The sequence below is a fragment of the Scyliorhinus canicula genome, chromosome 6 (assembly GCF_902713615.1).
Source record: "Scyliorhinus canicula chromosome 6, sScyCan1.1, whole genome shotgun sequence".
Lineage (NCBI taxonomy): Eukaryota > Metazoa > Chordata > Chondrichthyes > Carcharhiniformes > Scyliorhinidae > Scyliorhinus > Scyliorhinus canicula.
In genome coordinates, this window is record NC_052151.1 from 138395381 (window position 1) to 138423071 (window position 27691).

A 27691-nucleotide genomic window follows, 5' to 3' on the forward strand; every position below is an offset into this window, starting at 1 on the left:
TATTCGTTCTTTGGCCTTCTCTTTGAAATGAACATTGAACTAAAGAATGATTAAAGGGTCCAGAAAGAGAAGCTGCAATTTAGAAACCAGTTACTGCGAGGATGGCACGGTGACCCAATAGTTAGTACTGCTGCCTCACAGCACCAGGGACCCGGGCTCAATTGTGGCCTTTAAGTTTGTAGATTCTCCTAGTGTCTGTGTGGGTTTCCCCCCGTTTCCTCCCACAGTCCAAAAGATGTGGTTAGGTGGATTGGCCATTTTAAATTGTCCCTTAGTGTCCAAAGGTTAGGTGGGGCTATGGAGGTACAGGGATAGGGCAGGGAAGGGACTAGGTAGGGTGCTCTTTCAGAGGGTCATAGACTCGATGGATCAAATGGCCTCCTTCTGCACTGCAGGGATTTGTATTTTATGGCATGTTGGGCTCCACAGTTTTGGCTGCCTTTGCTTGCATTGATGCAGCCTTGCCCCAGAGAGGCTAATGCATACAATGAGGTGATCAATACTGCATTCCAAAAATGTGGCATCTGGAGCGTGATAAGCTGCAAATGAAATGATTTAACCAAACTAGCTCTGCGTTCCATTCTTTATCAGTTGCTCATGGTCGAAGAGTGAAAGCCATTTAATCAGTTATGAATGGCACTTCTGTTGAACTTGTGACTGGCCTTCATAAATGGGATGCCATATATTATGCAGTTGAACCCCCCTTCACTATAGTCTACATTCATCAAGTCTGCATTCCTGTTACATTGTCGGTAATGCAACTGTGATGTCCTGCCACTGAGTTATGTCTATCGCTTTAACAGCGTTAAAGGAAAGGATTGGCTCTCAGTTTGTTTCTGGGTAACAAGGTTTCCCTTCTTTGAAACTAACCTGGACACGTCCCAAGAAGGTGCCCCATTCATAGAATCATAGAATTTACAGTGCAGGAGGAGGCCATTCGGCCCATCGAGTCTGCACCGGCTCTTGGAAAGAGCACCCCACTCAAGCCCACACCTCCATCCTATCCCCACAACCCATTAACCCCACCCAACACTAAGGGCAATTTTGGACACTAAGGAGCAATTTATCATGGCCAATCCACCTAACCTGCACATCTTTGGACTGCGGGAGAAAACCGGAGCACCCGGAGGAAACCTACGCACATACGGGGGAGAACGTGCAGACTCCGCACAGATAGTGACCCAAGTCTGGAATCGAACCTGGGGCCCTGGAGCTGTGAAGCAATTGTGCTAACCACTATGCTACTGTGCTGCCCCTGCATAGTGGTCATCCCACAGACTCAAATGTCTCTTGGATAAAATTGCTGTTGCTTTCACTTTTGCTGAGCGCCATTACTCTGGGATCACAAAATTGTGCTGCTACAAGGTGAACTTCAAGACCTTGTTCGACGCTCCCTCCCTCGCTGCCCACGTGAAAGTAGGACAACCTCCTGTTATTTTCCAGCCTTCCCCAATAATACTGATCCCATCATCCTGGACTTGCCAGCCAACCAATACCCCCCCACCCCTCCAGCCCTACACCCGTGGAGTACTCATGCAGCCATGCTCCATGTGGACCTCTACACACCCCACCTGGAGGCTGTTTCACAGCCACGACACAGTTCACAGCACCCCCTCATCACTTTTATTATCTTTTCCCTAGCAACAGGCTGCAGATGCCCCCAGTAATCATCACTATATCCTCTCCAGCACAGTATCTAGCCCACCATGCCCAGGACATCGGAATAATGGCAGCCCTGCACAATGTGCTGTGCTTTTTTCCTTCGAAGCACACAGCCCTTGCCCCTTTCAGCAGCTGGAGTACACCATACTCCCAAAGACTGCTCCTGCTGCGTGCCCGTTGCTCCTGCACTGTCTCCGATCTCTGACTTCTGACTATGAAGGCACTTATTTGTCATCCGTGACTCCTTTTAATTTTGTACTGGAGTGTCTGCATTCCAAGACTCCTGTCTGCAAGCCCCTGAACAAAAACTTTTAACTTCCACATAATTCCCCATTACAATGAGGACAAAGAACAACAGTGTCCCTCCTAGGTCACATCATACCCAACTTCTGAGTCTTCTTGTGAACTATTCCTTATGTGTCACACTATTAATGTCATGCCACTCCAGAGTCTGTGTGTAAACCCTTCCAGTAAAATATGTAATATCCATTTGACACCTTTCTTTGTCAGCGTTTAATGAACCGTTGTCGGCTGCAGCTTCCTTGCCCTGCGTCTTCCCTCTGCCATTTATTGTTTGTCATCCTCCTCCACCTCCTTGTCCCTCTGCCTTCAATCATGTTCCTTGCCAACACCTCCCCCCTCACCCGCACTGCCTTTGCACAGCCATCCTTCCCCATTGGCCCCTTGTATTTGTCTGCCCCCTCATTCTCACCTCATTCCCGGTCGAACTTCAAGTCGATAAAAGTGAAGGCTGCATGAGTCCCACAGCACAGCGGTGTCTCTGCAGACAATGTTGTCAGGCACCGGAAGCATAAGAACCCCTGCCTGAAAGTGGAGGCTGCATGAGTTCCACAGTACAGAAACGTCAGCATACAGCAGGAAAGGAACAACTGCAGAGCCCCAGCAGTGTAGTACTGAGTGCAACAGGAGTGGCACAGTGACAGGTAGAATATGTTTTTTACATTCACCTTGACGTCACAAACGAACCGAGGTCCGGCTTGTGCATGCCACTTATTTTCAAATGGGTTTGAGGCCAACATAAATTCGCACTGACATAATGCAAGATTGAACAGCGTGGGTAAATTCTGGTGAGCAGCTGTTTTAATGAGCGTTAAAGGGGTGCAAATGAATGCACGTTCACGCCACCAGGCAGCTGGATAACCAAGCCACCATTAATTCATTATTGGGAGAATTGATACCTGTTTTCCCGCCAGTGGATTTCCTGCTTTGTGCCTGCCGCTAGATTCTCCGCTCCTGCCCGCGACAGGTTTCATGGTAGTGGGATGGAAAGATTTTGCTCATAGGGATCAATTTAGATTCAGTAACATGGAATCAGTATCCTAAAACATGCATTAAAAATCTATGCACTAAAAAATGTAATTAATGGATTTGAGTAACAGCCTTCACTCAAACCAAATTTGTGACATATTACATCAACCCTCCTCAGAAAATGGGTTCCTCAGAAAATGGGTTCCCGATAACGGGAATTGTGGGATGGGTGAAGTAAAACTCTCCATCAGCACTGACTGTCTCTTTAATTTCAGAGTACGATACATTAGCAGAAGTAAGCAGTCCTAGAGCTGCACCTTAAACTACAGTTCAAGGAGAAGACGGGACCACAGATGTAAAAATTTACAACTGAAAGGACAAGAGATGTTTAAAGAAGTTTGAAAATAAAGGATCCTTAAATCAGGAAAGCTGAGGGGAGCCAAGGATCTTTAATATATCCATCATAAGTGCAAATTCCAATCTCTTCTTCAAAGACCGCTGGCCTATTACAGCTATTACTTGCTTCAGTATTTACTCACTTTGTTTCCTCCTGGATTCTTTGATATCTTCACAGAGTTTGTTAAACTCAGGATCTAGTTCAGCGGCGACTATTGCATGTGCAGTATCCTTAAGTGTACAGGCTCTGTGACGAATTATGCGATCTGGAGTACAAACACAAACAGCAAGCAGTTACCTTTGCACCAAACAAACATTCTGAAATTCCTGTCTGAAATTAAAAGTTCTCCCACACTTGCTAAGCAAATGAATTGCACAAATTCGGCTCAACGACGAGAGATTTTCTGAAGAATTTAAATAAAATGATAATGCAGAATACAATTGTGCCATCGAAACATGGTAAATTGTGTTATTTAATTTGACCGTAATCAAGGGCATGCATAATACTCCGCATGATTTCTTACTATTAGTGTAATTTTTGATGGGTAACCCATTCCAACTTTGCACATCTTTAACAAAAATCAGAGATTTGGATTCTATTCAAACATATATAACATTTCTGCAATTATAGTGTATTTCAATTTAACCACCGTTCCAGCATATGGCTCTGTTGAATGGTTATCTAAGCTATTCAGTGGTGGAAAAAGAGGACAATTACTTGCCTGAGATCTCTCAGTTCCAAAGGACTAGTTCAAGGGTACTTGCGCATGTGAGACGGGGTGGGGTAAGAAGGGTTCATGAGGCGGGGGGGGGGGGGGGGGGGGGCAGGGGAGAGAGAGCAGGTGGGGGGGGGGAGGGCCGAGTAAGAGAGAGCGGGTGGGGGAATAGAGGAGGGCCGAGGAAGAGAGAGCACGTGGGGCGCGGGCTGAAGAAGAGAGAGCAGGTGTGGGGATGGCCGAGGAAGAGACAGCGGATGGGGGAATGGAGGAGGGCTGAGGGCGAGAGAACGGGCTGAGGAAGAGAGAGCGGATGGGGGAATGGAGGAGGGCCGAGGAAGAGAGAGCACGTGGGGCGCGGGCTGAGGAAGAAAGAGCGTGTGGGGGGATGGCCGAGGAAGAGAGAGCGGGCCAAGGAAGTGAGCTGGTGGGCCCTGCAGAGAGCGGGCAAGCATGGAAGAAAGCAGGTGGCAGAAGAGTGCGTGCGGGCTGGGGGGGGGGGGAGAGTGAGAGTACTTGCAGGGAGGAGGGAGAGGAGAAAGAGTGCGCATGGGTGGGGGAGGGGTAAGAGTGCACATGAGCCAGGAGGTGGGAAAGAGTGAAGAATACAAACCAGCAACTCGAAAAAGGGCAGGAGAAGACATATGGGAACACTGCCACTCAAGGTTCCCTCCAAGCCATTCACCATCCTGATTTGAACTATATCGCTGTTTCCTCACTGTCGCTGGAAACTCCTGGAACTTCCTCCCTAACTGCACTGTGGGTGTACCTGCACCACATGAACTGCAGTGTTCCAGAAGACAGTTCACTGCCACCTTCTAAAGGGCAATTAGGGATGGGCAATAGATGCTGGCCTAGCCAGTGGCACTCACATCCCATGAACAAAAAAAACTCAGTTCGCACTACTTTAAACAATTCATTAAATTGCAGATAACTATATTGTGAATCATGTCTTTAATTAATCCATAAAAAATGAAACTGCCACTTTTATGACACATTTCTCTGATGTGAACAGAGATCTTTCTGTGGAATCTCATAAGGAAGCAATTCTGGCTTCAAATCAACTATTACATTCAACATGGGACAAGTCACATTCACCATTCTGCTTCAAATTACTTTCCAGCAGATGACCTCTCCTTTTCTAGTAATTGAATGAATCAATTCATTACTAAATATTATTTGCTATTGGTAAATAGCAACATAAAACTTATTTATTGAGCCCACGGCAAGAGCTTCCAAGAGCAATGTCTGAGTGAAATCAAAATAAGTGTTTCACGCTAAAGTTTATTGTGTTACATTGACTGAAATCTGGCAAAATATATATTAGTCTCAATATTCTTCAATAAAAGAAAATATTACTGCAAATTTTTTTTTTTTTTTTAAACTTTCCTTTCGATTCTACTCTGAATTTAGTTCAAAGCAAATTTTTGTTTTCAAATGTTGGAGAAAAGAATACTTTCCATTTTGGGTACTCTAATATAAAACATTTCCAGGTCATGGTCTAATGACCCCAGAAGTTCTCCTGCTTTTCTTTTTTAAACAACAATGCATCTAAATCTTAAACTGAATAGTACGCAATCCCGAAGGTAATATCTTTCTACTTCCCTCCAGCAGCCAGCTTAAACTTTGGATACTCTGCTAATTTTCTTGTTGCCAAATTACCACCGTTGTGATTGTGGATCTTCAATTAAAACAAATTAGGCTATTCAAAACCAATCTCATGCAAAACACATACAATCCGAAGACAGGAAACAAATCCTATTAGTAAATTGGACTTGAATCCAGATCAGAGAGATTTGTTTCTTTCCGTACGCTTTTAGTTAATTAATATTTTTCTCAGCAACTACACAATAGCATAAGCACATAATGTTTGTTCCCCAATAACTGGGTTGATAAGGTTGTCAAATATGACCCTAGTAGGAACTGTATTCATTTCTTGCAATCAAAAGTTTGCTTGTTCATTTGTGACTCTCACTCAAGTATCTGTTTTAAATCCCATTTTACCTCCAGGAACTTTATCAGGATTATACTCAAGAGCATTGCTACAGATGAGGTTAATATCTATCAGGAAGTCTTTCACGGTTTCATATTTGTGGTTGTCAATTTTCATCATCATTGTTGATAAATCCATTGGTTGTATGATTACTTCCAAATAGTCAGAAACCTAAAAATATTTTGCAAAAATAAACGGTAATTAAAGAAACCGAACTAGTAAAAGAAACAAATACATGCAAAGTTTAAACAGAAGGAAAATGATAAATGTGTTGTGCAACATTAGTAGAATATCAATTGAAAAGTCTATCTGAGAGTCAGCACTGCCACTTGTGGATTCTTTGGCACACTGAATCCTACATTTACCAGCTGATTCTAAATAGCTTGGCTTTTTGCAATTTTGAAATTACTTATTCAAATATCTCTTCTGTTCTCACATATTCTATTCTCTCTCTAAATATGCATAAAACAAGCCCTTCCATCTTACGCTGATAGGTAGCCTTCAAGAAACTCCTTGCATCAACTTGGTTTTTCTTTACATTGGAGATGTCTAACCATTATGTCACTGTCCACCTCCCACAGGACTGACTTAATTTACTTCCCACATGTAACCCCATCTACTTTTCTGAACACTCTTTAAACAATATATATTCAATGCCATCTTCAGTTTTCTGTGTACACATAAATTATCATAGCAGCTTCCAGTTCCAACACCTCAATTTCTAATAGTTCCAGCAATTATTTTTGCATTCTATTAAAGATTAACTGTCAATCTTAATATAGCGTCTGACTTTTCCCAGTCTCTGGTTCTTTTATACCATCAATTTTCAGAAACGGTACCTACGTTCCAAACTGGGACAGAGTTCCTTCCCTATACCTCCAATTCCCAAACCACCGCAGTTTAAATAATTTAATAGCTGCCTCAATTTGCTCAAGTTCTCACCGTTGTTAATTGGTTGAGGTGCAGCTCATCTCTCCTGTATCAGTGATTGGTTCTGAAGTATTTCTAGTTACTTATGATTTTCATGAATGCCCAGGTTGCCAGGCATTCATTCACAATCTCAATTTTCTACTCAACACCTCTATTTTACCAAATGCCAAGGACAGAATTAAATGCCCACCCCAAGGTTATTTTCGTAATGGAGAGGGCATTTAATAGGATGGGAAATAGTGGGTGTTGACCCTGCCACCTTCCTGCCTCTGACCCAATTAAGTCTGTAGCGGGAAGGCACGAAGGCAGCTTTCCTCCCTCCACAGCAATTTAAGACCTTAAGTTACACTTCAGAAACCTCTAACACTTTTATCCAGGTTCCTGTTAAGTCATAACTTTTACAATAAAATTTTTTATTTAACAAATAAATTTTGCATCATTTCACACATCAAGCATAACTCACAGCTCCCAGCTCAGTTGTTCTCAGACTAATTTTACTCCTGCCATTTACTTACTTTTAGTTTTACTTCTCAAATGCCTCCGATTAGATTATACATTACTTGTTTGTGTTCCGTTTTCAGTTTAAATTTTCCTTCAGGTGGTCCTTTTTAACTTATACTTCTCTTGGTTGCACCATTATCACTTTAACTTAACTCAGATGATTCCTTTCAAGTTGCACTTGTGTTTTAATTAAGCATCTGTCAATTATAAGTCATCCAATGTGGGTATGCAACCAAGTTCGTTCCTGTCTATACTTGACTTTCACGCAAGTGTTACCTGCCACGAGTGATTACCAGATGGTGATTAGGGCCCTCGAATCCTGATGGGTTTTTTTGCCTCACTGTCTTACGACTAGCTGCAGGACGACTCCTCAGATTCGGTAACTTAAAGATCAGGAATCAAACCTGGCCCATCAACACATCATACTGCATTCACACTTTGTAACATTGGAGAGTCATAGTGTAGCCAACTATTGTTTGGATCCCCTGGTAGAAAACTCTCCTTTTTGAAGCTGTAAATAAAGAATTTTAAAAGCTTCCTAGCTTACCTCTTCAATATCCACAGGCTTACTAAAGATACTAAAACGTTTGTCAATGGCAAGTCTTTTAGTAATATCCCTGAGAAATAATCGAAGTTCCCGAAAGGTATTTTCCTCCTGCTCTTCTATCCTTTTTATTTCTTCCTCTGATAGTTGCCGTGGTGTAGGAGGCAGTGCTGGTGGAAGGACTTCCAACGCAAGTAAAGCTAAAAATAGGGTGTAATAATGGTAAAAAGTGATTCTTTAAAATGTAAATTTAAATATTTTTAGTTCATCTTCTGAAACTTTATAGTTTTCTCTAATAAATAGCAAACATATACTAAATATTACATTTAGAAATAGTATGTGAAAGCGTTTTGTGCTGCATTCAGCAACACTAGGAACCCAAGGTGAAACCAATTATATTCACACAGATGCGCAAGAGAAAAAAGTCCTGGGCTTTACCAAGCACTGTATAATGCAATGTACCTAACTATGAGCCATTGTGCTGCAATCTGCGACAACCATTAATCTGTAAAATCATTTTCAGATAAAAATTTCAGTCTGTACACTATATCAGTATTTTTCAAACTATTTTTCCCGGGATCCACTTTTACCAATCGGCTAACCTTCAAGGCCCTCGTCGGCCAACCTTCGCAACACATTATCTTTGCTTACCTTTAACGCGATAGGTAAGCTCGCTTGGTCTTCACGATTTCACTGCAATTAGGTTTACAGGAGGAGAGGGCAATTCGCATATTAGGTGTAAAGTTCATCTGGTTCCTGTGTAGGTCGTTGTGAAGGGCAATAGCAACAAAATGCTTATTTTATTCAGCATTGCATACTCCTCAGAGATGCTACTCCAGAATGCTGACAGCCTCATGGACTTGTGATGGGTTTTTAATGTGCTGTCACAGGTGAGGCGCAGAAGTTCAGTCTCTTCCTTTGGAGTCAGCTGTAAGTTAATAATTCGACTCTGCAATGTCAGTCTCAAAAGGATTTTTCACCCACTCTTCTCTTCCAAAATCTGAAACTTCTCTGGAAAGTATTGACAAAAACTATTGATGAGCACAGCCAGATGCGACTGAATAAGTCTACTGGCAGTTCCTTTACTTACATTGTTTTCTTCGATGTGTCGTAGCAGTGTGGGAAACATGCAGTAATTTTGGCTTTGTACTCGCACTTGCCAAACTTTCAATGACTTTTGGAAAGCATCTGTTTCTTCACAGTGCCGAAAGCAATCATCATTCTTCCTTTGCAATTTGAGGTTCAGTTAGTTTAGAATTGGAAAGATGTTTGCAAGGTAAGATATAGTTAGCATCCAACTCTTATTTGCCAGTACTTCCCTGCATATAACACAAATTTAGGCTTTGGATCCGGATTTGCATTGGCACAATTAACAAAGCCATACCTCAAGAGATCATCTTTATGCTGCTTTGTTCCCGATTCGTTTCTTCTTAACAGGTTGTTCACCGAAGGCGCTGCAGCTCTGTATACTGCTCACACTGCCTTGTCCTGCCGTGGACTCTCCTGACCAGCTCTCTCCAGCAGATTCAGTTGTGAGATCCTGGACTGGTTGCTGCTCTGGCCCTCTCTTCCTTATTACAAAATGTCCCATCTTCACAGTCCTGTTGATTTCTTGCTGGCAGTGAGGAATCCCTCCTCTGTGATTTTGCACCCAAAGCACTGACATTCAAGGCAAATGACATCAAAATACATTTCGGGCGCTCAACCTGATCTCTACCGCCACTTTGCATTGAAAGACTTGTTGCAGCCAGCATTCTCATCTTAAAAGCCGGTTGCGGCCGGCACTTGGAAGCCGGTCGGGGCCATTGGACAATTCTCCCGTGATTGGAAACGCCGCCACCGATTGTTCTACGTCCCTCCCAGCACCCACCCACGGGTCGTAAACCCCAGTTTGAAAAACTCTGCAGTACATGTTAGGGTGCATTAAAGTATCAAATTATTCAACACAAAAATAACCATGCCCTCCACGGTAGTTAAAAGGTTGACATATCTGCTCAACTGGGCCTGAAGCAAGTAGTGAGAGAATCAACGTGAGGGGAAAAACCTACTTGATCACATTCTCATCCAATCTCCCTGTTACAGATGCATCTGCCTATGACAATTTGGGGGGGGGGGGGGGGGGGCACTGATCATTGTAAATCTTTGTGGATACCCTCCATTGTGTTGTATGGCACTAAAGGCAAAGTTGCCATAGTTCCAGATGACCAAAGGCTGCTTTTCCCTTTGAAGGGGAGAGCTGCCTGGTGGTGGTTTAACCTGTGGATCACCACACTTCGAGGTTGAGAAGGCAGATCTTCATAAATAACCGGCCTTCAGTCGGTATGGAGATTGAACCCGGGCTGCTGGCCTTGTTCTACATCACAAACCAACTGTCTAGCCCACTGAGCTAAACCGACACCCCAGTGTGGCACTACCACAGTGCCAAATAATTCAGTACAGAGATAGTAGCTCAAAACTGGGCATCCATGGAGATGCAATGGGTCATCAGCAGCAGCAAAATTTTATTCAACCACAATCTACAACTGTTTGGTCTGACATATTCCTCATTCTACCTTTACCACCAATCCAGATCAACCCCGGTCCAATAATAATCATCTTTATTAGTGTCACAAGTAGGCTTACATTATCACTGCAATAAAGGTACTGTGAAAATCCCCTAGTCGCCACACTCCGGCACCTGTTCAGGCACACTGAGGGAGAATTCAGAATATCCAATTTACCTAACAAGCACATCTTTCGGGACTTGCGGGAGGAAGCCGGAACACCTGGAGGAAACCCACACAGACACAGGGAGAACATGCAGGCTCCATACAGACAATGAAGCAAGCCGGGAATTGAACCCGGGTCCCTGGCGCTGTGAAGCAACAATACTAACCACTGTGCTACCATGCCGATCATATGAGGACTACAGGACAGCATGGTAGGAACAGCATCAGGCACACCAAAAAATGAGGTGCCGACCCTAATGAAGCTACAACACAGGCCCAAATGCATGCTGAACAGCAGGCAATGGTATGAGATAGACCAAGCAATTCCACAACCACCGGATCTGATTAAAGCTCTGCAGTCCTGCCACAGTCATGAATGGCGGTAGGGGGCAGCATGGTGGCACAGTGGGTTAGCCCTGCTGCCTCACGGCGCCGAGGTCCCAGGTTCGATCCCGGCTCTGGGTCACTGTCCGTGTGGAGTTTGCACATTCTCCCCGTGTTTGTGTGGGTTTCGCCCCCACAACCCAAAGATGTGCAGGCTAGGTGGATTGGCCACGCTAAATTGTCCCTTAATTGGAAAAAATTAATTGGGTACTCTAAATTTTTTATTTTTTTTTAAATGAATGGCGGTAGACAATTAAACAACCAAATAGAGGAGGCGACTCCACAAATATCCCAGCCTCAATAATGGGAAAGCCCAGCACATTAATGGAAAAGACAAAGTTGTAATATTTCCAACCATATTCAGCCAGAAGCTCTGATTGGATGATCTACCTCTGTATCCTCCTGAGGTCCAAACATTACAGATGCCAACCTTCAGAAAATTTAATTCACTCCACCTGATATAAAAAAATAGCTGGAGGCACTGGATACTTTAAAGAACAACACTGTGAAGAATTGTACTCCAGATATAGCTGCTTCCTTTGCCAATCTACTCTAGGAAAACTACAACAATTGCATCTATCTGATAATGTGGAACATTGCCCAGGGATTGTCCTGTTCACAGGCCAATTCTCTATCCATCAGTCTAGTCTCTATCACCAAAGAGGTAAAAGGACAATTGACAGTACTATCAAATAAAACTTACACAGAAATAACCTGCTCACTGCAGGGACCATTCAGCTCCAGATCTCATTACTGCCTTGAGCTGAACTCAAAAGAGGATGGGTGAGAACGACTGCCCTTGACATCAAGACATCCAAGTATTTAACAAAATGTGGCACCAAAGATCCTACCAAAACTGAAGTCAACAGAAATCTGGAGGAAAATTCTCCACTGATTGGAGTCATATCTATCACAAAGGAATATGTTTGTGGTTGTCAGAGGTCAAACATCTCAGCCCCATGGCATCGGTTCAGAGTTCTTCATAGTGGTGTCTTGGACCCAAGCATTTTTAACGGCTTCATCCATGGCCTCCTCACCACTATCAAGTCAGAATTGGAGATGTTCATTGGTGATTGCAATATTCAGTACCATTTACCACTTTTCAGATATTGAAGCAGTACCTGCCAGCATGCAGCAAAACCTAGACATTGTTCAGGCTTGGGCTGTTAAGTGGCAACATTTGCACCACAAATGTGCAAGGCAACAACTATACCAAAAATACAGAATGTAACCAATGTCCCTTTGGATTCAACAGCATTACCATTACTGAATTTGCCATCAACATCCTGGGGAATTTTGGGGGGGGGGGAAGAGAGAGAGAGAGAGAGAGAGGAGGTGACCACTGACCAAAAACGTAACTAGACAGAGCAGTCGCTACATGATCAGAGGATGGGAATTATGCAGCTTCTGTATCTCCAAAGTCTATCCATCACCTGGATGAGTGCAGCTCCAAGAATTCTCAAAACGTTTGACACAATCAAGGGTAAAGATGCCCACTTAATCAATACCCCATTTCCCACACTCTCTCCACCATCAGTGCACAATGACAGCAGTGTTGACAAGATGCACTGCATCCTTTAACAACACCTTCCAAACCCTCAACCTCTACTACCTTGGAGGACAGGGGCAGCAGATGCACGAGAACACCTGCAAATACCCCCTCCCATACACACTCCATCCTCACTTGGAAATATAATTGCTATTCCTTCACTGTCACGATGTTTACACCTAGAGCCCCTTTTCTGTTAGCATTGTGGATGCACCTGCATCAAATGCAGCACTCAAGAAGACAGCTCACCATCATCTTCTCGAGGGACAATTAGGGATGGGCAACAAATGGTGTCTTGTGAGCAATATTCACGTCCCATGAAATTAAAAAAATGAATTTACTGCAAATACCTAGTTAGCCTGAGATGGTGGTGGTAGGTCTTTTTGAACTATTACAGTTTTGTTGATGATACTCCATAATGCTGTTATGCAAGATGTTCCAGGATTCTAACCCAGTGACGATGAAGGAATGCTGACACCCATCTATGTCAGGATACTGTGGAACTTGTAGGTGATGTTCCCATACACTCATTTTACTAGCCTGCCTAGTATACATTACAGCTAGGTTATGGCAGTGGTCAACAGGGTGAATAATAAGGCTGGTGAATAAGGTGCTGATGCATCCTGGATGGTATCAAGCATCCTGAATGATGTTGCAACTGCATCCATCCAGGCCAATAGAAAGCATTCAATTACATTCCTAACTTATACCTGGAAAGGCTTTTGGAAGTCAAGTGGCAAGCTACTTGCCACTGAATACCAGCTCTGACCTGCTCTAATAGCCACTCTTTCTCCAACCACAATCCCAAACCATCTCAAATCCAAAGAGACCACTTTGAATTTTGTACACGGCGATGTGCCAAAGAGGACTATAATAGGCTATCTGCTTTGACTCACTCATCCTATAACTGAGTAATCTTGTGTCTAGCAAAATGCTCTGAAGGACACTATTCCAAGGACCAGCATCTCAGATCCAGAACAAAGTACTTAAACTAGCGGGATTAAAGTTGGCCTGTAGAAGACCAAGCATGATATATATTCAGCTCTAGTGATCAAACAAACAGTTCAGCATGCGGAAATGATGAAGATGGCTGTGACACAGAGAAAACATACCATTGTTAAAACCTGTGAGGAAGAGAATCCAATCTAGATGGCTAAAAATCAAAATTGTGCAAATTGACATGGCTACTTGTGGCAAAATCTATATTAATGGGATTCCTACCATGGCTCAACATAAAAATGCGGTAGGTTGACCAAGTTGCATTGCCAAACTGTGATAAGTACCTGTTCGATGCAAAATAAGCTTATGAGCCAACTGCCTATTTGTAGATGGCACTGTACGAAATTCACTACAATGACTGAAGGCCATTTTGTGACTGGCTAGAGAACAAAGACTAACCGAATAGAACATACAATGTTAATATCTATAACACCAAAAACTGAGCCAACAATAACTATTCAGCAAAATGAAACGTCGTATCTTGCAAGTCTCCAAGACATGATGCCTGAAATTCTGCAGTAGTCTTGCCCTGTTGTTCAGATGTGGACAATGAAGAATTGAACAGCACCTTTTCTATTTTTTGAATCTATCAAGTATATTTGATGGAAATAACCCCATTGTGATCTGGATTATTTCACCTACTTTCTGGCGATAAAACTATTTTGGCTACCAGTATAACCACATTCGAAGTTCCTCAAGTAATTTGATCGAGCAATGCAAAAACTCAGGTTTCCAGACACAGAATGTATTCAAGTTCACGATCTCCAAGACCTAGGTTTCTATCAAACTAAAGCTCAGTCATATTGGATGGAGGCATGTGAAACACCTATTGTGGCTATCTGCTAACCTAAACCCCCAATAATAATTGGTGGACTAGGAGAAACTGATATTAACTGTGATCATATTGAAATATTTTAAAAAATATATTAGTACCAATCTTATTTGAAAAATACTGGAATACTGATGATGAATGAAAATTAAGAAAAAAGCTTTAATTTACATAATAAATTTCACGACTTCCAAATTTCGAAAGGACAGGGTATACAATGAATTATTGCAGAAATTAACACAAAGCCATTTTGAGCCAAGTACCAAAAATTGCAATAAGGTAAATGACTAATTTTGGTCCTGATGCTGATGAGCATTTAATGTCCAAAATTTTCCAATATGCGGAGCAGGGAATGACTCAACTTAAGTCGCTGATGTAACTCAGAATCCCGAGGAAGTCCTGACACGTGCACTTGTGCGGCACCTGTGTGGGAAGTTTCAACTTATGATTGCTGATTTTGCCCTGTCTGGATTCATCACATAACAGTGTAGAAGGAGGCCATTTGGCACACTGAGTCTGCACCGTCCCTCCAAAAGAGTACCTTACCCAGATCCACCCCCTTGCCTCATCCCCCGTAACCCCACCTTAGCTTTTGGACACTAAGGGGCAATTTAGCACAGATTGTTGCACAATTTCCCATGACAGCAGGATCAGCTGCGTGTATCCATGAAGATTTGCGCTGTCTGTCCAATACTTACTCTGGCGTTGCATAGATTTACTTCGAAATATTCCTAGCATGTGAAAGCCTGCTGAGGATTAAATCAGATAGAGCAGTGATGGGAAACCTACACTAGTGCTTGGGCTGCACGAGTGGTCCTCCATTATCTTGGTGGGGCACAAGACTGAAATCAGGCTTGTTCACTAAACGTGATCAGCTGGATAAGATCAAATACATTTGATACATGCCGAATATTTCACGAGTTATAGGAAATGTTTAATCATTTGTATATTATCATTCGCTCATCAATTACAAATGATAAAAGCAAAATAAATATTTACACTTTGGACGCAAAGGGAGTCCACGGTTCAGTCAATGTTGTGTGCACCTCATTTCACTTGCCCTTGTTCCACGTGCGAAACACTTCAATCGTACCAGTAGGAAAAAAGCTACTTAGACGGAATCCAGCAGAATGTGGCAATCATGTCCACGGGCAACAGTCAACTACAGCCCCACACAAACCACAGCTCCCCTTCCAAACCAGACTCCCAGCAATGCTCATTCCACACCAGCTCCCCCAGTAATGCTCACCGTCACCTTCTTACAATGCTGAGCCTTCGAACAACTGCCCCAACCCTCACCCCACCAGGATTCAGAACCTGAAAGTTCAACGGCTCCAGCATAAAATAGTAAATAAGCAAATGAACGGTTGAAGTCAGCTCTGCCGCTGATCGAAGATCTAGGCCTTTATAATAATGTGCAAACAAATGCCAAAATCATTCCATATAAAAGGGAAAAACTGATGCTTTAACAAGATTAGCTGGTTCATCCTGTGCAACAGTGGGATTGGTCAAAAGGATGTTGTATCAAAATACCTTGAGGCAAACTCATTCTTCCTTAAGATCTAAATCCTGCAAAATGTGGCCCATTACTAACTATCAAGTGATGCATGAAGAGTGCAATACGAAGACTTATAGTGTAATCTACACATTATTTATAGATAAATGTATCATACTTAGCTTGGTTATCGTGGTATTGCATCTTATCTAATTTGTTTCTTTATTTTTCCAATTAAAGGGCAATTTAGTGTGGCCAATCCACCTACCCCGCACATCTTTGGATTATGCGGGGTGAGACATGGGGAGAATGTGCAAACACCACACTGACAGTGACCTGGGGCCGGGATCGAACCCGGGTCCTTGGCACCGTGAGGCAGCAGTGCTAAATCATATCTAATTTGAATAAAAAAAATTCTGTCATTTACTCTTACCAGCTTTCTTCTTCCTTGGTGGAGGCTTTGCTGCTTGGTTTAATATCAAATCTTCAAAGAAACTTGTTCTGTCATCTTCATTAGGTGTCTGTAAATCTATAACTTCCCCATAATGGATTTCAAAAATGCATTTAACCTTAAATTTAAAAAGAAAATTCATTACAAATAATGTGACCCTATGGTAAACTGATAGTTCAAATAAATAACTGTATCACTAAATGAAACATATGGGGTGGGATTCTCCTTTCCGGGGACTAAGTCCCCACGCCGGTGGGAAAGTCGGCGCGAACCACTCCAGCGTCAACAGCCCACAAAAGTGCGGGGGCTAGGTAGACGCGGGAGGGGTTGGCGCCGCGCCACCGGAGGTGAAGGGACTGCGTGGGTTAACGCATGCACTGAAGGGCCGGCGTGGTTCCGCGCATGCACAGGGGGTTGGCTTCTCCGCACCGGCCATGGTGGAGCCCTACTGGGGCCGGCGCGAAGGAAGAAGTTCCCCCACAGCAAAGACCCTCCCGCAGAACGGTGGGGCCCGATCGCGGGCCAGGACACCATGGGGGGGGGCCCCCTGGGGTCGGATCCCCCACCGAGGACCGCACCAGCCGAATTACCTGCCAGGTCCCACCGTGTGGGACCATGTCTAATCCACGCTAGCTGGACTGGCCAGAAATGCACGGCCGCTCGGCCCATCGGGGTCCGGAGAATTGCCGTGGGGGCTGACCGGCATGGTATGAAACCCGCACCCAACGAAAACCGGCTCCGGAGAATACGGCAGCCGGTGTCGGGGCGGGATTCTCGCCGCCCCCGGGGATTGTCCGACCCGGCGGGGGCTCGGAGAATCCCGCTGAGTATGTTAAATTACAAAAGAACGTGCAGATAAATATTAACAGATCAGGCCAAGCAAATTAAATTTACATATTAATAATCAGAATTAGAAACAATGGCCGCAATTCAGCCTCAGGGAAGGAGGCTTCTTTCTCGCAGGCCATTAGAGACCCCAGTGATCTGGGACAGGGCAGGGTGGTAGCCTGGCATTCCTCCTGCCACCTGGGAACCTTTCCACTGCCACAGGGTTCCAGGGGCACTATTGGGCACATTTGGTGGGGTGTTTCTTGGTGGCGCAGCGTTCTTTTGGCCCACCCAGGCCACACTTTTGATGGCTTCCTGCTGGCGAGCAGATTTCGCCAGCAGGAACGCTTGTTCGTAGATCGGGGCACCACTTTGAACGGCAGCCCCAATCTTCCCCCACCCTCTTCCAGGTCCCATCCTTCACTATCATCACTCCAAAACTTGGAACCCTCCCCTCACACCCCCTGGCCTCAACACCTGGCAATACCAAACTGGTACCTGGGCACCCTGTCCCTGTCAGCCTGGCACCCAGTGCCCCTGGAACCCTGTGCCAGTGACAGTGGAAATGTTCCCAGGTAGCAGGAGGAATGCCAGGCTACCACCCTGCCCTGTCCCCGACCACTGGGGGTCTCTAATGGCCTGCGAGAAAGAAGCCTCCTACCCTGAGGCGTGCGGGCCAACCTAAAAAATGCACTGGCAAGGTCTCACAGGTGTGGCCTTTGTGACCCGGGCGCAGGATGAATCCGGCGTTCGGGTATTTAAATGAGCCATTAGGCTGGGTGAGTTGGATGACTTGTGATCGATCTGGCGCAGAGCCCAATTTTGGGCTCTCACGCAATTCACCCATTGCGCCTGGCACCAGGCGCAACGGGGTCGCTGAACCACGCCCAATATATTTATGCACATATTTTGTACATCACTGCTAGAACATGCATACTTCACTGTTACAATGCATTTTTTACTCTGACATTCAAAACAGTGCTGAAAACTTGAATACATAATAAGTTAATATTTTAAAACTTAGGCTTGTAGGTTCAGAGAATCGCGGGCCGCCGTGAAATTCTCCGGCCCGGATGACCCGAGCGGCCTGCCGTTCCCGACCTGTTCCCGCCGGCGGCAACCATACCTGGTCGCTGCCGGCGTGAACAGCGTGCGACAGGTGAGTTTGGGACCTGTGGGGGGCGGAGAGGGGATTGAGCACCACGGCCGTGCTCGGGAGGGGACTGGCCCGCGATCGGTGCCCACCGATTGTCGGGCCGGCGTCTCCAAGAGACGCACTCTTTCCCCTCCGCCGCCCCGCAAGATCAAGCCGCCACGTTTTGCAGGTTAGCGGAGCGGAGGACAGCAACCGCACATGCGCGGGTTGGAGCCGGCCAACCTGCGCATGCGCGGCTGACGTCATTAGGCCCCGCCGGCCGCGTCATTCTCGGCGCGCCGCCTTGACGCCAGCGTCAAGGCCCGGCGGCCGAGTTCTCCGCAACGCTGCTCCTCGCCCCCCCCGGGCGAGGAACGGCCTCCGACGCTGTCGTGAAACACTCTGGATTTCTATTTCAAGCTATATTTTGTATGAAAGCACTGCCATTACTTTTAGATTGCATCACAATATAGACAACCTCCTGGAGTCAAACTGTTAGTATTGAACAGAGCACCCAAACACTGATGGAGTTTAGTAAAATTGATAACCTACCTCATCTGGCAGCTCAATATATTGTGTTTCAGAGGTAGCCAATATTAAAATAGGGGAAAAGGGTGGTACGTCCTGAAGCAGAGTCAAGAAAGTAGCTCTCACTGTATCACTAATTGCATCCCACCATTCTTTAATGTGAGGCACATAAATTATGCTTGGTAATGTCCGACGTGCTTCACGGAAAACCTAGGAAGGAGTGAAAGAAAGGGTGAGAGAAAAATAAATAGTTTACTTAGTTTAAAAGTTGTCCATATAAATCACATCCACACAATTTCCTCACTTCCTTTATCCTCACCTGTGCACATGACTCCTCTGGTGTTTTGGCACTAACTGAGTACATTGCTGGCAGATCTAACCTATGTACGGAGAACTTCTCAAGTGAATGAAGCACAGCAGGAGCAAGATGTGAACTCTGACCAGAACCTTTGCTTCCGCAAAGAAGGAACCGTGGGCGATGGGATGTTGGCTGGTGATGGACTGACCTGTAAAAAGAAATCTTCAACTGAGTGCTTCCTATTCAAAGATATGCATGTATTGATAAAATTGTAAGTCGAATTTTTCAGATGAACGAGGGAGCATTTCACTTTGAGATGCTAAATAGAGGCTCTGTTTGCCCACTCAAGTGGATGTCAAAGATGCAATGCCACTATTTCAAAGGAGAGCAGAGGCCCATGTCCTGGCCAATATTTATGTTGGATGGTTCCCAATGCAGCACAATTGTCCAGGGGAAGTTAACACTTCTGGACAATTGTCACGTAAACCCTTACCTGGGAACTTCAAGAGGGATTTCCCAGCGGATCTTTGGTATACACCCCTAAATCTGACACTGGGGAGTCAGGAGGTTACAGGCCGCTATTTTTTTTTAATGGTAAATATAGTGTGCAAAACTGAAACCTTCCAGAAGATGGCAACATACGGCAAGATTTTTAGGAAAATTGGTTGCACAATCGAATAATTCATAGCTAATTAATTGTATTTGTTCTGAACAGTTAAATAAACCATTAGAGCCAATACACATCGGCTTAGCTTAGATGAACATTTCAACAGGTACAACCTCTGATTACCTCCAAGAATCATTTTTGACTCACTGTAAAACTACTATATGCAGACAATAACAATTTGGAAATTGCCATGCTGAAACCAACAGAGTGAAGTTCAGAATTGCCACAAAGTTTTGAGTACATAGTAATGCATCAAAGTGGAACAGTACAATGGTTTTACATCCGTCATAGGGAAGCTTTTGTCAAAGATGGTGTAGCAGGGCACTTAGAAATTTTCACGGTAATGAGGCAGAACCAACATGGTTTTGTGAGTTAAAAATCATGTTTAACCAACATATTGGAGTTCTTTGAAGAAGTAATATGAGCTTGGTTAAAGGAGAACATGTGGGTGCACTGTTCTTTGATTTCCAGAAGGCATTTGATGAGGTATCACATCAAGGTTTAAATGCTGGCCACACACCAAATGTACTCACCCCTCTTTGACTGATACTATGGGATTTAAAAAAAAAATATCTATCCCCTCAGATGGATAGAGAGCCATGGTCGTTTGTAAATAATAAAGGACATACAATCAAAACGTTTTACGAAGATGAGATCAATTCATCTACTATCTGCTTCCTCGGAAATTATGGTACCTTTATGGCACCACGGTAGCATAGTGGTTAGCACAGTTGCTTCACAGCTCCAAGGTCCCAGTTCCGATTCGTGGCTTGGGCCGCTGTCAGTGTGAAGTCTGCACATTCTCCCCGTGTCTGTCTGGGTTTCCTCCACGTGTTCCAGTTTCCTCCCGCAGTCCAAAGATGTTCAAGTTAGGTTGATGGCCATGCTAAATTGCCCTTACTGTCCAATAAGGTTAGGTGGGTTTCTGGGTTATGGGGATGGAGGTGTGAGCGTACGTGGGGTGCTCCTTCCAAGGGCCGGTGCAGACCCGATGGGTCGAATGGCCTCCTTCTGCACTCTAAATTCTATGATTCTATCACAACATCTAACCAACCCTTGAATAATTTAACTTTTGCTCGTATAACTTTACTCAGAAGACAATTATCCACATTGGTTCCTAACATTTTTCCTGAACTTACTTTTCATCCATCCACACCCATATTCCCTTCTCGTGTAATTTTGTTTTATGTTTTAAGTTAGATATTCATCAAGCCTCCTTAGGCAGCACCTTTCAAATCCACGAGCACTACCATCTAGAAGGTCAAGGGCAGCAGACACATGGAACACCACCATCTGGAACTTCCCCTCCAAGCCACTCACCACCCTAACTAGGAAATATATCGCGTTTCTTCAGTCATTGGGTCAAAATCCTGAAATTCCGTCCCCAACAGAACTGTGGGTGTACATACACCACATGGACTTTGGGGCAGCACGGTAGCATTGTGGATAGCACAATTGCTTCACAGCTCCAGGGTCCCAGGTTCGATTCCGGCTTGGGTCACTGTCTGTGCGTGGGTTTCCTCCGGGTGCTCTGGTTTCCTCCTTCAGTCCAAAGATGTGCAGGTTAGGTAGATTGGCCATGATAAATTGCCCTTAGTGTCCAAAATTGCCCTTGGTGTTGGGTGGCGTTCCTGGGTTATGGGGACAGGGTGGAGGTGTTGACCTTGGGTAGGGTTCTCTTTCCAAGAGCCGGTGCAGACTCGATGGGCCGAATGGCCTCCTTCTGCACTGTAAATTCTATAATTCTATGACTGCAACAGTTCAAGAAGGCAGCTCACCACCACCTTCTCAAGGGCAATTAGGGATGGGCAACAAATGCTGGGCTAGCCAATGATATCATATATCCTTCAAATGAATAAACTAGCCAAAGCTTCTGATCCAGACAGTTTACATGAGTTTCAAAAGGAAAGTGGCATTAATATTAATGATATTTCAATTTTTGGTACAGTTTAATACATTTACTAAATTTGCAAGTGATTTCTGCATCTTAGTGTCAAGAGTAAGTAATATTCACTGGTACATTTGCTTCACGATGTGGAGATGCCAGCGTTGGACTTTAACCTGGTTACATTTGCTTCAGGAATAGAAAGGCTGGATTTGAAAATAATTGTCTTAATATGGCTCTTGCATAAATATATATAACTGATGTGATACACTCAAATCTTTAACAGAGAAAAATATACCAAGTAATTCATAGGGGCATGATCATAAATAAATAGATTATAAAGGCAGACGGCATGGGTACAGCGGTTAGCACTGCTGCCTAACGGCACCGCTGACCTGGGTTCGATCTCGGCCCCGGGTCACTGTCCGTGTGGAGTTTGTCCATTCTTCCCGTGTCTGCGTGGGTCTCTCCCCCACAACCAAAAGATGTGCAGGGTAGGTGGATTGGCCACACTAAATTGCCACTTAATTGGGAAAACAAATTAATTGGGGACTTTAAATTTATGACAAAAACTGATATAAAGGCAGAAGTAGTTGCAACGGAGTATCTGTTCAGTCAGGGGAGTGGTTGGGTGAGAGACAATATATAAATATTGAAATGTGGCCCCACAAATGTGACAACACAGCAGCACTTAACTGAGTGTGGCAAAGACTCTAATCAGAATCAGGTGGAAAACGCTCCATTGGTTAGTTTGTCACCAAGTACCAAGGAAGAAGGTTGTGGTTGTGTCAATTATCTCAGTCTCCGGACATTGTTCCAGGAGCTTCTCAAGATTTTGACCTTGGTCATAAACATCTTCAGCTACTTCTCTAATGACCTATCTTCCATCAGAAGGTTAGAAGTGGGGATATTTGTTGATGATTGCACATTTCAATACCATGTGCTTACTCCTTGATACAGAAGCACTGCATGCTCACATGCAGCAAGACCTGGACACCATTCAGACTGAGGCTGACAAATGGCAAGTAAAATTCATGCCACAGAGTGCAAAGCAATAATAATTTCCAACCAGAGAGAATCTACCCATCCATCTACTGTTCCCATTCAGTAGCATTACCAATGTTAAATATTTTATCATGAATATTCTGGGATTTAACCATGACCTTTACTGGTCCAGCCATATAAACACTGTGGCTAGAATAGCAAGTCAGAAGCTAGGAATTCTGCAGCATGTAATGTACCTCCTGACTCCCCAAAGCCAATCCATCATCTACAAAGAACAAGTCAGGACTGTGATGGATTACTCCCCACTACTCCCCCTGGATGAGTGCAGCTCCAACAGCATTCAAGAAGCTCAACACCATCCAGGACAAAACAGCTCACTTTATCAGCAACCCATCCACTAACATTCATACTCTCCACCTCTTGCATATAATTGCAGCAGTGTGCATCATCTACAAGACATAATGCAGCAACACACCAAGCATCCTTCGACAGCACCTTACAAACCGATTACCTCTACTGCCCAGAAGGGTAAGAACAGCAAACATATGGGAGTACCAGTACATGCCCTTTTCCCTCAAAGCCATACGCTGTCCTGACTTAGAACTATGTCGGCATTCTTACACTTCCGTTGCATCAAAAACCTTTAAGTCCCTTCCTAACAGCTGAGTGGGTGTACTTACAGCACACAGACTGCAGAAGTTCAAGGCAGATGCTCTTCAGCACCTCTCAAAGGCAATTAGAGATGGGCAACAAAACACTGGCCTTGCCAATGATGTTCACATTCCATGAACAAACATACAAATAACTAAGATTAAAATGTCTTTGGTAAATTAGCACACAATTCACAGAACAGTTTGGGAGAATTAAAACGACTGTTACAATTAACACGCATGGTACGAATACCAATTCTTGGCTCTCTCACGATTGTTGGAATTGCTTTAACTGTAATAAATATCCAATGAACAATCAGAACAATGACCTTCAATATGTTATTATATGCAATTACTTACGTGGAGAAGTGCATAAAGGGCTTATGTTTAGTAGCTGGTGGTTGTTTCTTTGGTGATCCCAATGAAGAATTACTGTCAAAAATTGCTGGTTCAACCTCATCATCACTGGGGTTGTAATCTCCCAGAACGTGGTTCATACCATCTGACAAAACAATCAAACATAACGCAATGAAGATTGAACTCTATTTTAAGATCATTTAATAAAATATAATAGATAAGAACTGTTCGAAGTATATGAATAACTCAAAATATTTACACTTAAATAATCCTTTAGCCTCCTAAACCAAAATATTTTCAAAATATTAGATTTCTTCCTTGTGTAAATGCCAACATTGCAATAATTGTTAAAGCCTTGCAAACCTCATTTGAATGATCACAATTAGACTATATATAGTGCTATTGTTTCCATTCAGTGCTGTTCTCAACTACTGGACTTCGAAACTTTACACGGCCCAAAAAGTGTTACCTTCAAAGTTTTAATCATTATTTTTGACAAGTTGTTAGCAAAATCTATGCTATTACCATTACACCAGTTAAATACAGGTTGGGTAAATGGAGCACTATAAGCATGTTCAAAAATTAAACCTTTCAAAATATATTCAATAATGAATATGTTAACTAAGTTTTAGAACAAAGAACAAATATTAACATAATCGAGAAATTACAGCTAGGAAACAATAGCTCAACAATCATTATTTCAAAATTTTAAATTTATTTTGGGGTTGCTACTTTTATTTTATCTTTTTATAAAATGCGTCATGTAAAAAAGCTTGTTATAAATTTTCCAGCATAAAAATTACATTTCAAGAAACTTTAGTAATTTGTGATATTCCTGCAGAGGCATTTATTGCAATGCAACTAACAATCACTCAGGCTCAGAATCTCAAGTAGTCCTTTCTTTGAGTTCCAATGCTCTGCATCATACAGATCTAAACATGTAATTCTATAATTTTAAATTTATAACTGTGGATAGATATTCCCCTCAGGCAGCATTGGAGAAGATACAAAAGCACCAAGTGTTCCATGAACATTATAAGTCAATGATTTTGGCATTTCTTTCAGTTGCATGGAGGTTGAAACAGAAAGGTTGCCAGTGGAAATAAACCAGGCCCTGATATATTATTCCACAGCACTTTATCATAAGAATATACATCTGTGAATATTTCTTTATTAATAAGAAATATATATTCTGTTGGATGATATGAACAGATCAAGACTGTCAAATATTTTTATTTACATTCTGAAATAATTTGAAGAATTCAACCCAGGTGTAATAACTGGAATAATAAAATGATGGCTATAGTGAAAATACAAATACAAAACACAATATGGACTTCCGGTGATGGCAGGCGGGAGGCAGCTGCACACTGGAGGGCTCCCACTCGGGAATAGGAATTTTGAAGTTTTAACGCCCAGTCCCGGGGGTAACGGAGGCTGAAAAGGCCGTAAGAAGGCACAGGGAGGAGAAATGTCCAGGTTTGAGAGAAACACGGCCTTGAAAAAGGGGGTTAACGGAGGTCCGCTGGGGAGTGAAAACGTCAGTGCAGGAACTGTAAGGAGAGCTTAGGCTGGAGCACCAGGGGAGGCCGCATCGCTCGCAGAAGAAATGACCAAGGTGATGGCTGTGGAACTTGAAAAACATTCACAAAACACATGGAAGCGATGAAGGAGGTGGGGACGGTATTGAAAGTACTGGTGGAGGAGGCGATTGCCCCAGTGAGGATGGCGGTATTAAGCGCAGCAGCGGAGGTGCGGGAGCAAGGTGAGACACTGAAGGACGTGGAAGAGGCATTATCGCAGCACAGTAATCAACTCACCTCGATGGGGAAGGAGTTGTGAAGGGTGATAGAGACCAACAAGGGTCTGTGAGCCAAAATGGAAGACCTGGAAAACTGAACCAGGCGACAGAATCCGAGGATTGTGGGTCTGCCCGAAGGGTTGGAAGGCCCGAGGCCGACGGAGTATTTTGCCACGATGTTGGCGAAGCTATTGGGGGAGGGGGAATGATCCCTCCCGATATGAACTGGATCGGGCTCATCGGTTGTGGAGGCCTATACCAAATGCGAGTGAGCCGCCAAGAGTAGCAACTCTGTGTTTCCGTAGGTATACTGTGAAGGAGAAAGTCCTGTGCTGGGCAAAGCAGAAGCGGGTGGTGCAGTGGGCTGGAGCTGGTATAGGCATATACCAGGACTTTACAGTGGAGCTGGCGAGGAGACGGATGCCTTCAGCCAGATGAAGAATGCACTGTACATCAGCAAGGTGCAGTGCGGCATAGTATATCCAGCTAAGTTGAGGGTGACCTACCAATCCAAGGACTTTTATTTTGGGACGGCGGAAGCAGCGGAGGTGTTTGAACGAAGGCAGAAGGACTGTGGCAGAACTGAGAAATGGTCATGTACCGATGTAGCCTCATGTAACTTTATTTTTTTCACTGAGTGTTGGTGTATGTACTAAATGAGTCGACACTGTATATATTTGGACAAGGGAAGAGATGGGACTTTCATTTGCAATGATGGTTCTTTGGGGCTTGGGTGTGCGGGGGGTTGCGTGCTTAAGGCGGATTTCTTGGTTTTCCTGGGACCGTGGATTTTTTCTCGCAGCGCCAAATGTCGTAGTCAATATTTTCCCCGCTTCTGGACTGTGATAGAAAGATTCAAACATGATTCATTAGGTAAGCAAAACTAAGCTTTATTTACGGACTACAACTGCTAGCAGTATGGCTGAGACTTGAAGTCGGAAGGCAGTCAAGTACAAACTGCTGGGTCCGTCTCAAGTCTGCAAAATTACAAAAGAATAAGATGATTTTTATACATTATAGGATCAAGATAACATGAATACAGCTTGGTCAGGAATTTGAGCAAAAGTAAAACATAAGTAATAATCATTACAATGGCATCACCTTGCTGACCTTTAGAGGACTCGGGGTCTCATATCATTATCTTGTCTTTGTTTTAAGAGATGGAGCAAATTTGTTTAAGTACAGAAAGAGACAGTTTTTTAGCTTATCGTATGTATTTAGACTGCTCTGGTCTCATGACGAAAGCGCCTTATCCGAGTTTAGAGTCAGCCAGTTCTCGGGTCAAGTTGACCTTGGCTGCTTGTATTTGTGCCTTAGGTTATGTGAAGTCAGTTTAAATTCAATTGTACCAAGAAAACTTGACTAGTTTTCCCATCATGTCATTATTTGCTTTGCACAATACCACAGACACCCCACCCCCCCTTTCCACACATCAGTGTCTATCTGTACAGCACTGTGCTGCGACTGGGGGAGGGATGCGATGTGACGGTAGACAGACAAAGACAGTGGGGTTGGTTATGTGGAAGGAGGGCTGTACAAGGAATGGGGTGAAGGACGGCAAAGGGCTCACAATGGCAAACAGAAGGTCAAGTGGGTGATGAAGAGAATGAACAATGGAAGGCAGAAGAAATTCAGGGGAAGGAAGCCGAATTCCAAAATGCATCAATGTCCACCACCACAATGAAAGGATCCAGTATTAGAGAAACATGGAAACATAGAAAATAGCAGGACTAGGCCGTTTAGTCCTCCAAGACTGTTCTGCTATTCAATATGATCATGGATGCTCCTCTATCTCAATGCCATATTCCTACGCTCTCCCAATACCACTTGGCACCTTTAGAGTTTAGTAATCCATTTCCTTCTTAAATATATTCAGTGATTTGGCCTCCACAGACTTCTGTGGTACAATTCCATAGGTTCCCACTGTTCTGAGTGAAGAAATTTCTCCTCATCTCAGTCCTAAACGGCCTACCATTTCTTGGGACATGACCCCTTGTTCCAGGCCCCCCCAGCCAGAGGAAACAACATGCCTGCACCCAGTCTGTTCAACCACATCAGAACTTTATACGTTTCAATAAGATTCCCACCATAATTCTAAATTCCAGTTAATG

General features: G+C 43.8%; 1 protein-coding gene across 3 annotated transcripts in view; it reads right to left on the reverse strand.

The window, feature by feature from the left end:
• Positions 1-27691, reverse strand: part of atad2b (ATPase family AAA domain containing 2B) — a 193172-nt gene that overhangs the window by 58572 nt on the left and 106909 nt on the right. For all 3 annotated transcript variants that reach the window (XR_005461013.1, XM_038800192.1, XM_038800193.1), the window contains exons 17-23: positions 23783-23924; positions 19237-19423; positions 18942-19127; positions 16409-16544; positions 8015-8211; positions 6048-6207; positions 3471-3593 (exon numbers count right to left, since the gene is read on the reverse strand). Coding sequence is in view for 2 of the 3 variants with exons in the window: in XM_038800192.1 (XP_038656120.1) it covers positions 3471-3593; positions 6048-6207; positions 8015-8211; positions 16409-16544; positions 18942-19127; positions 19237-19423; positions 23783-23924 (1131 nt within the window). In the remaining variant the exon portion in view is untranslated. The remainder of the gene's footprint in view (positions 1-3470; positions 3594-6047; positions 6208-8014; positions 8212-16408; positions 16545-18941; positions 19128-19236; positions 19424-23782; positions 23925-27691) is intronic.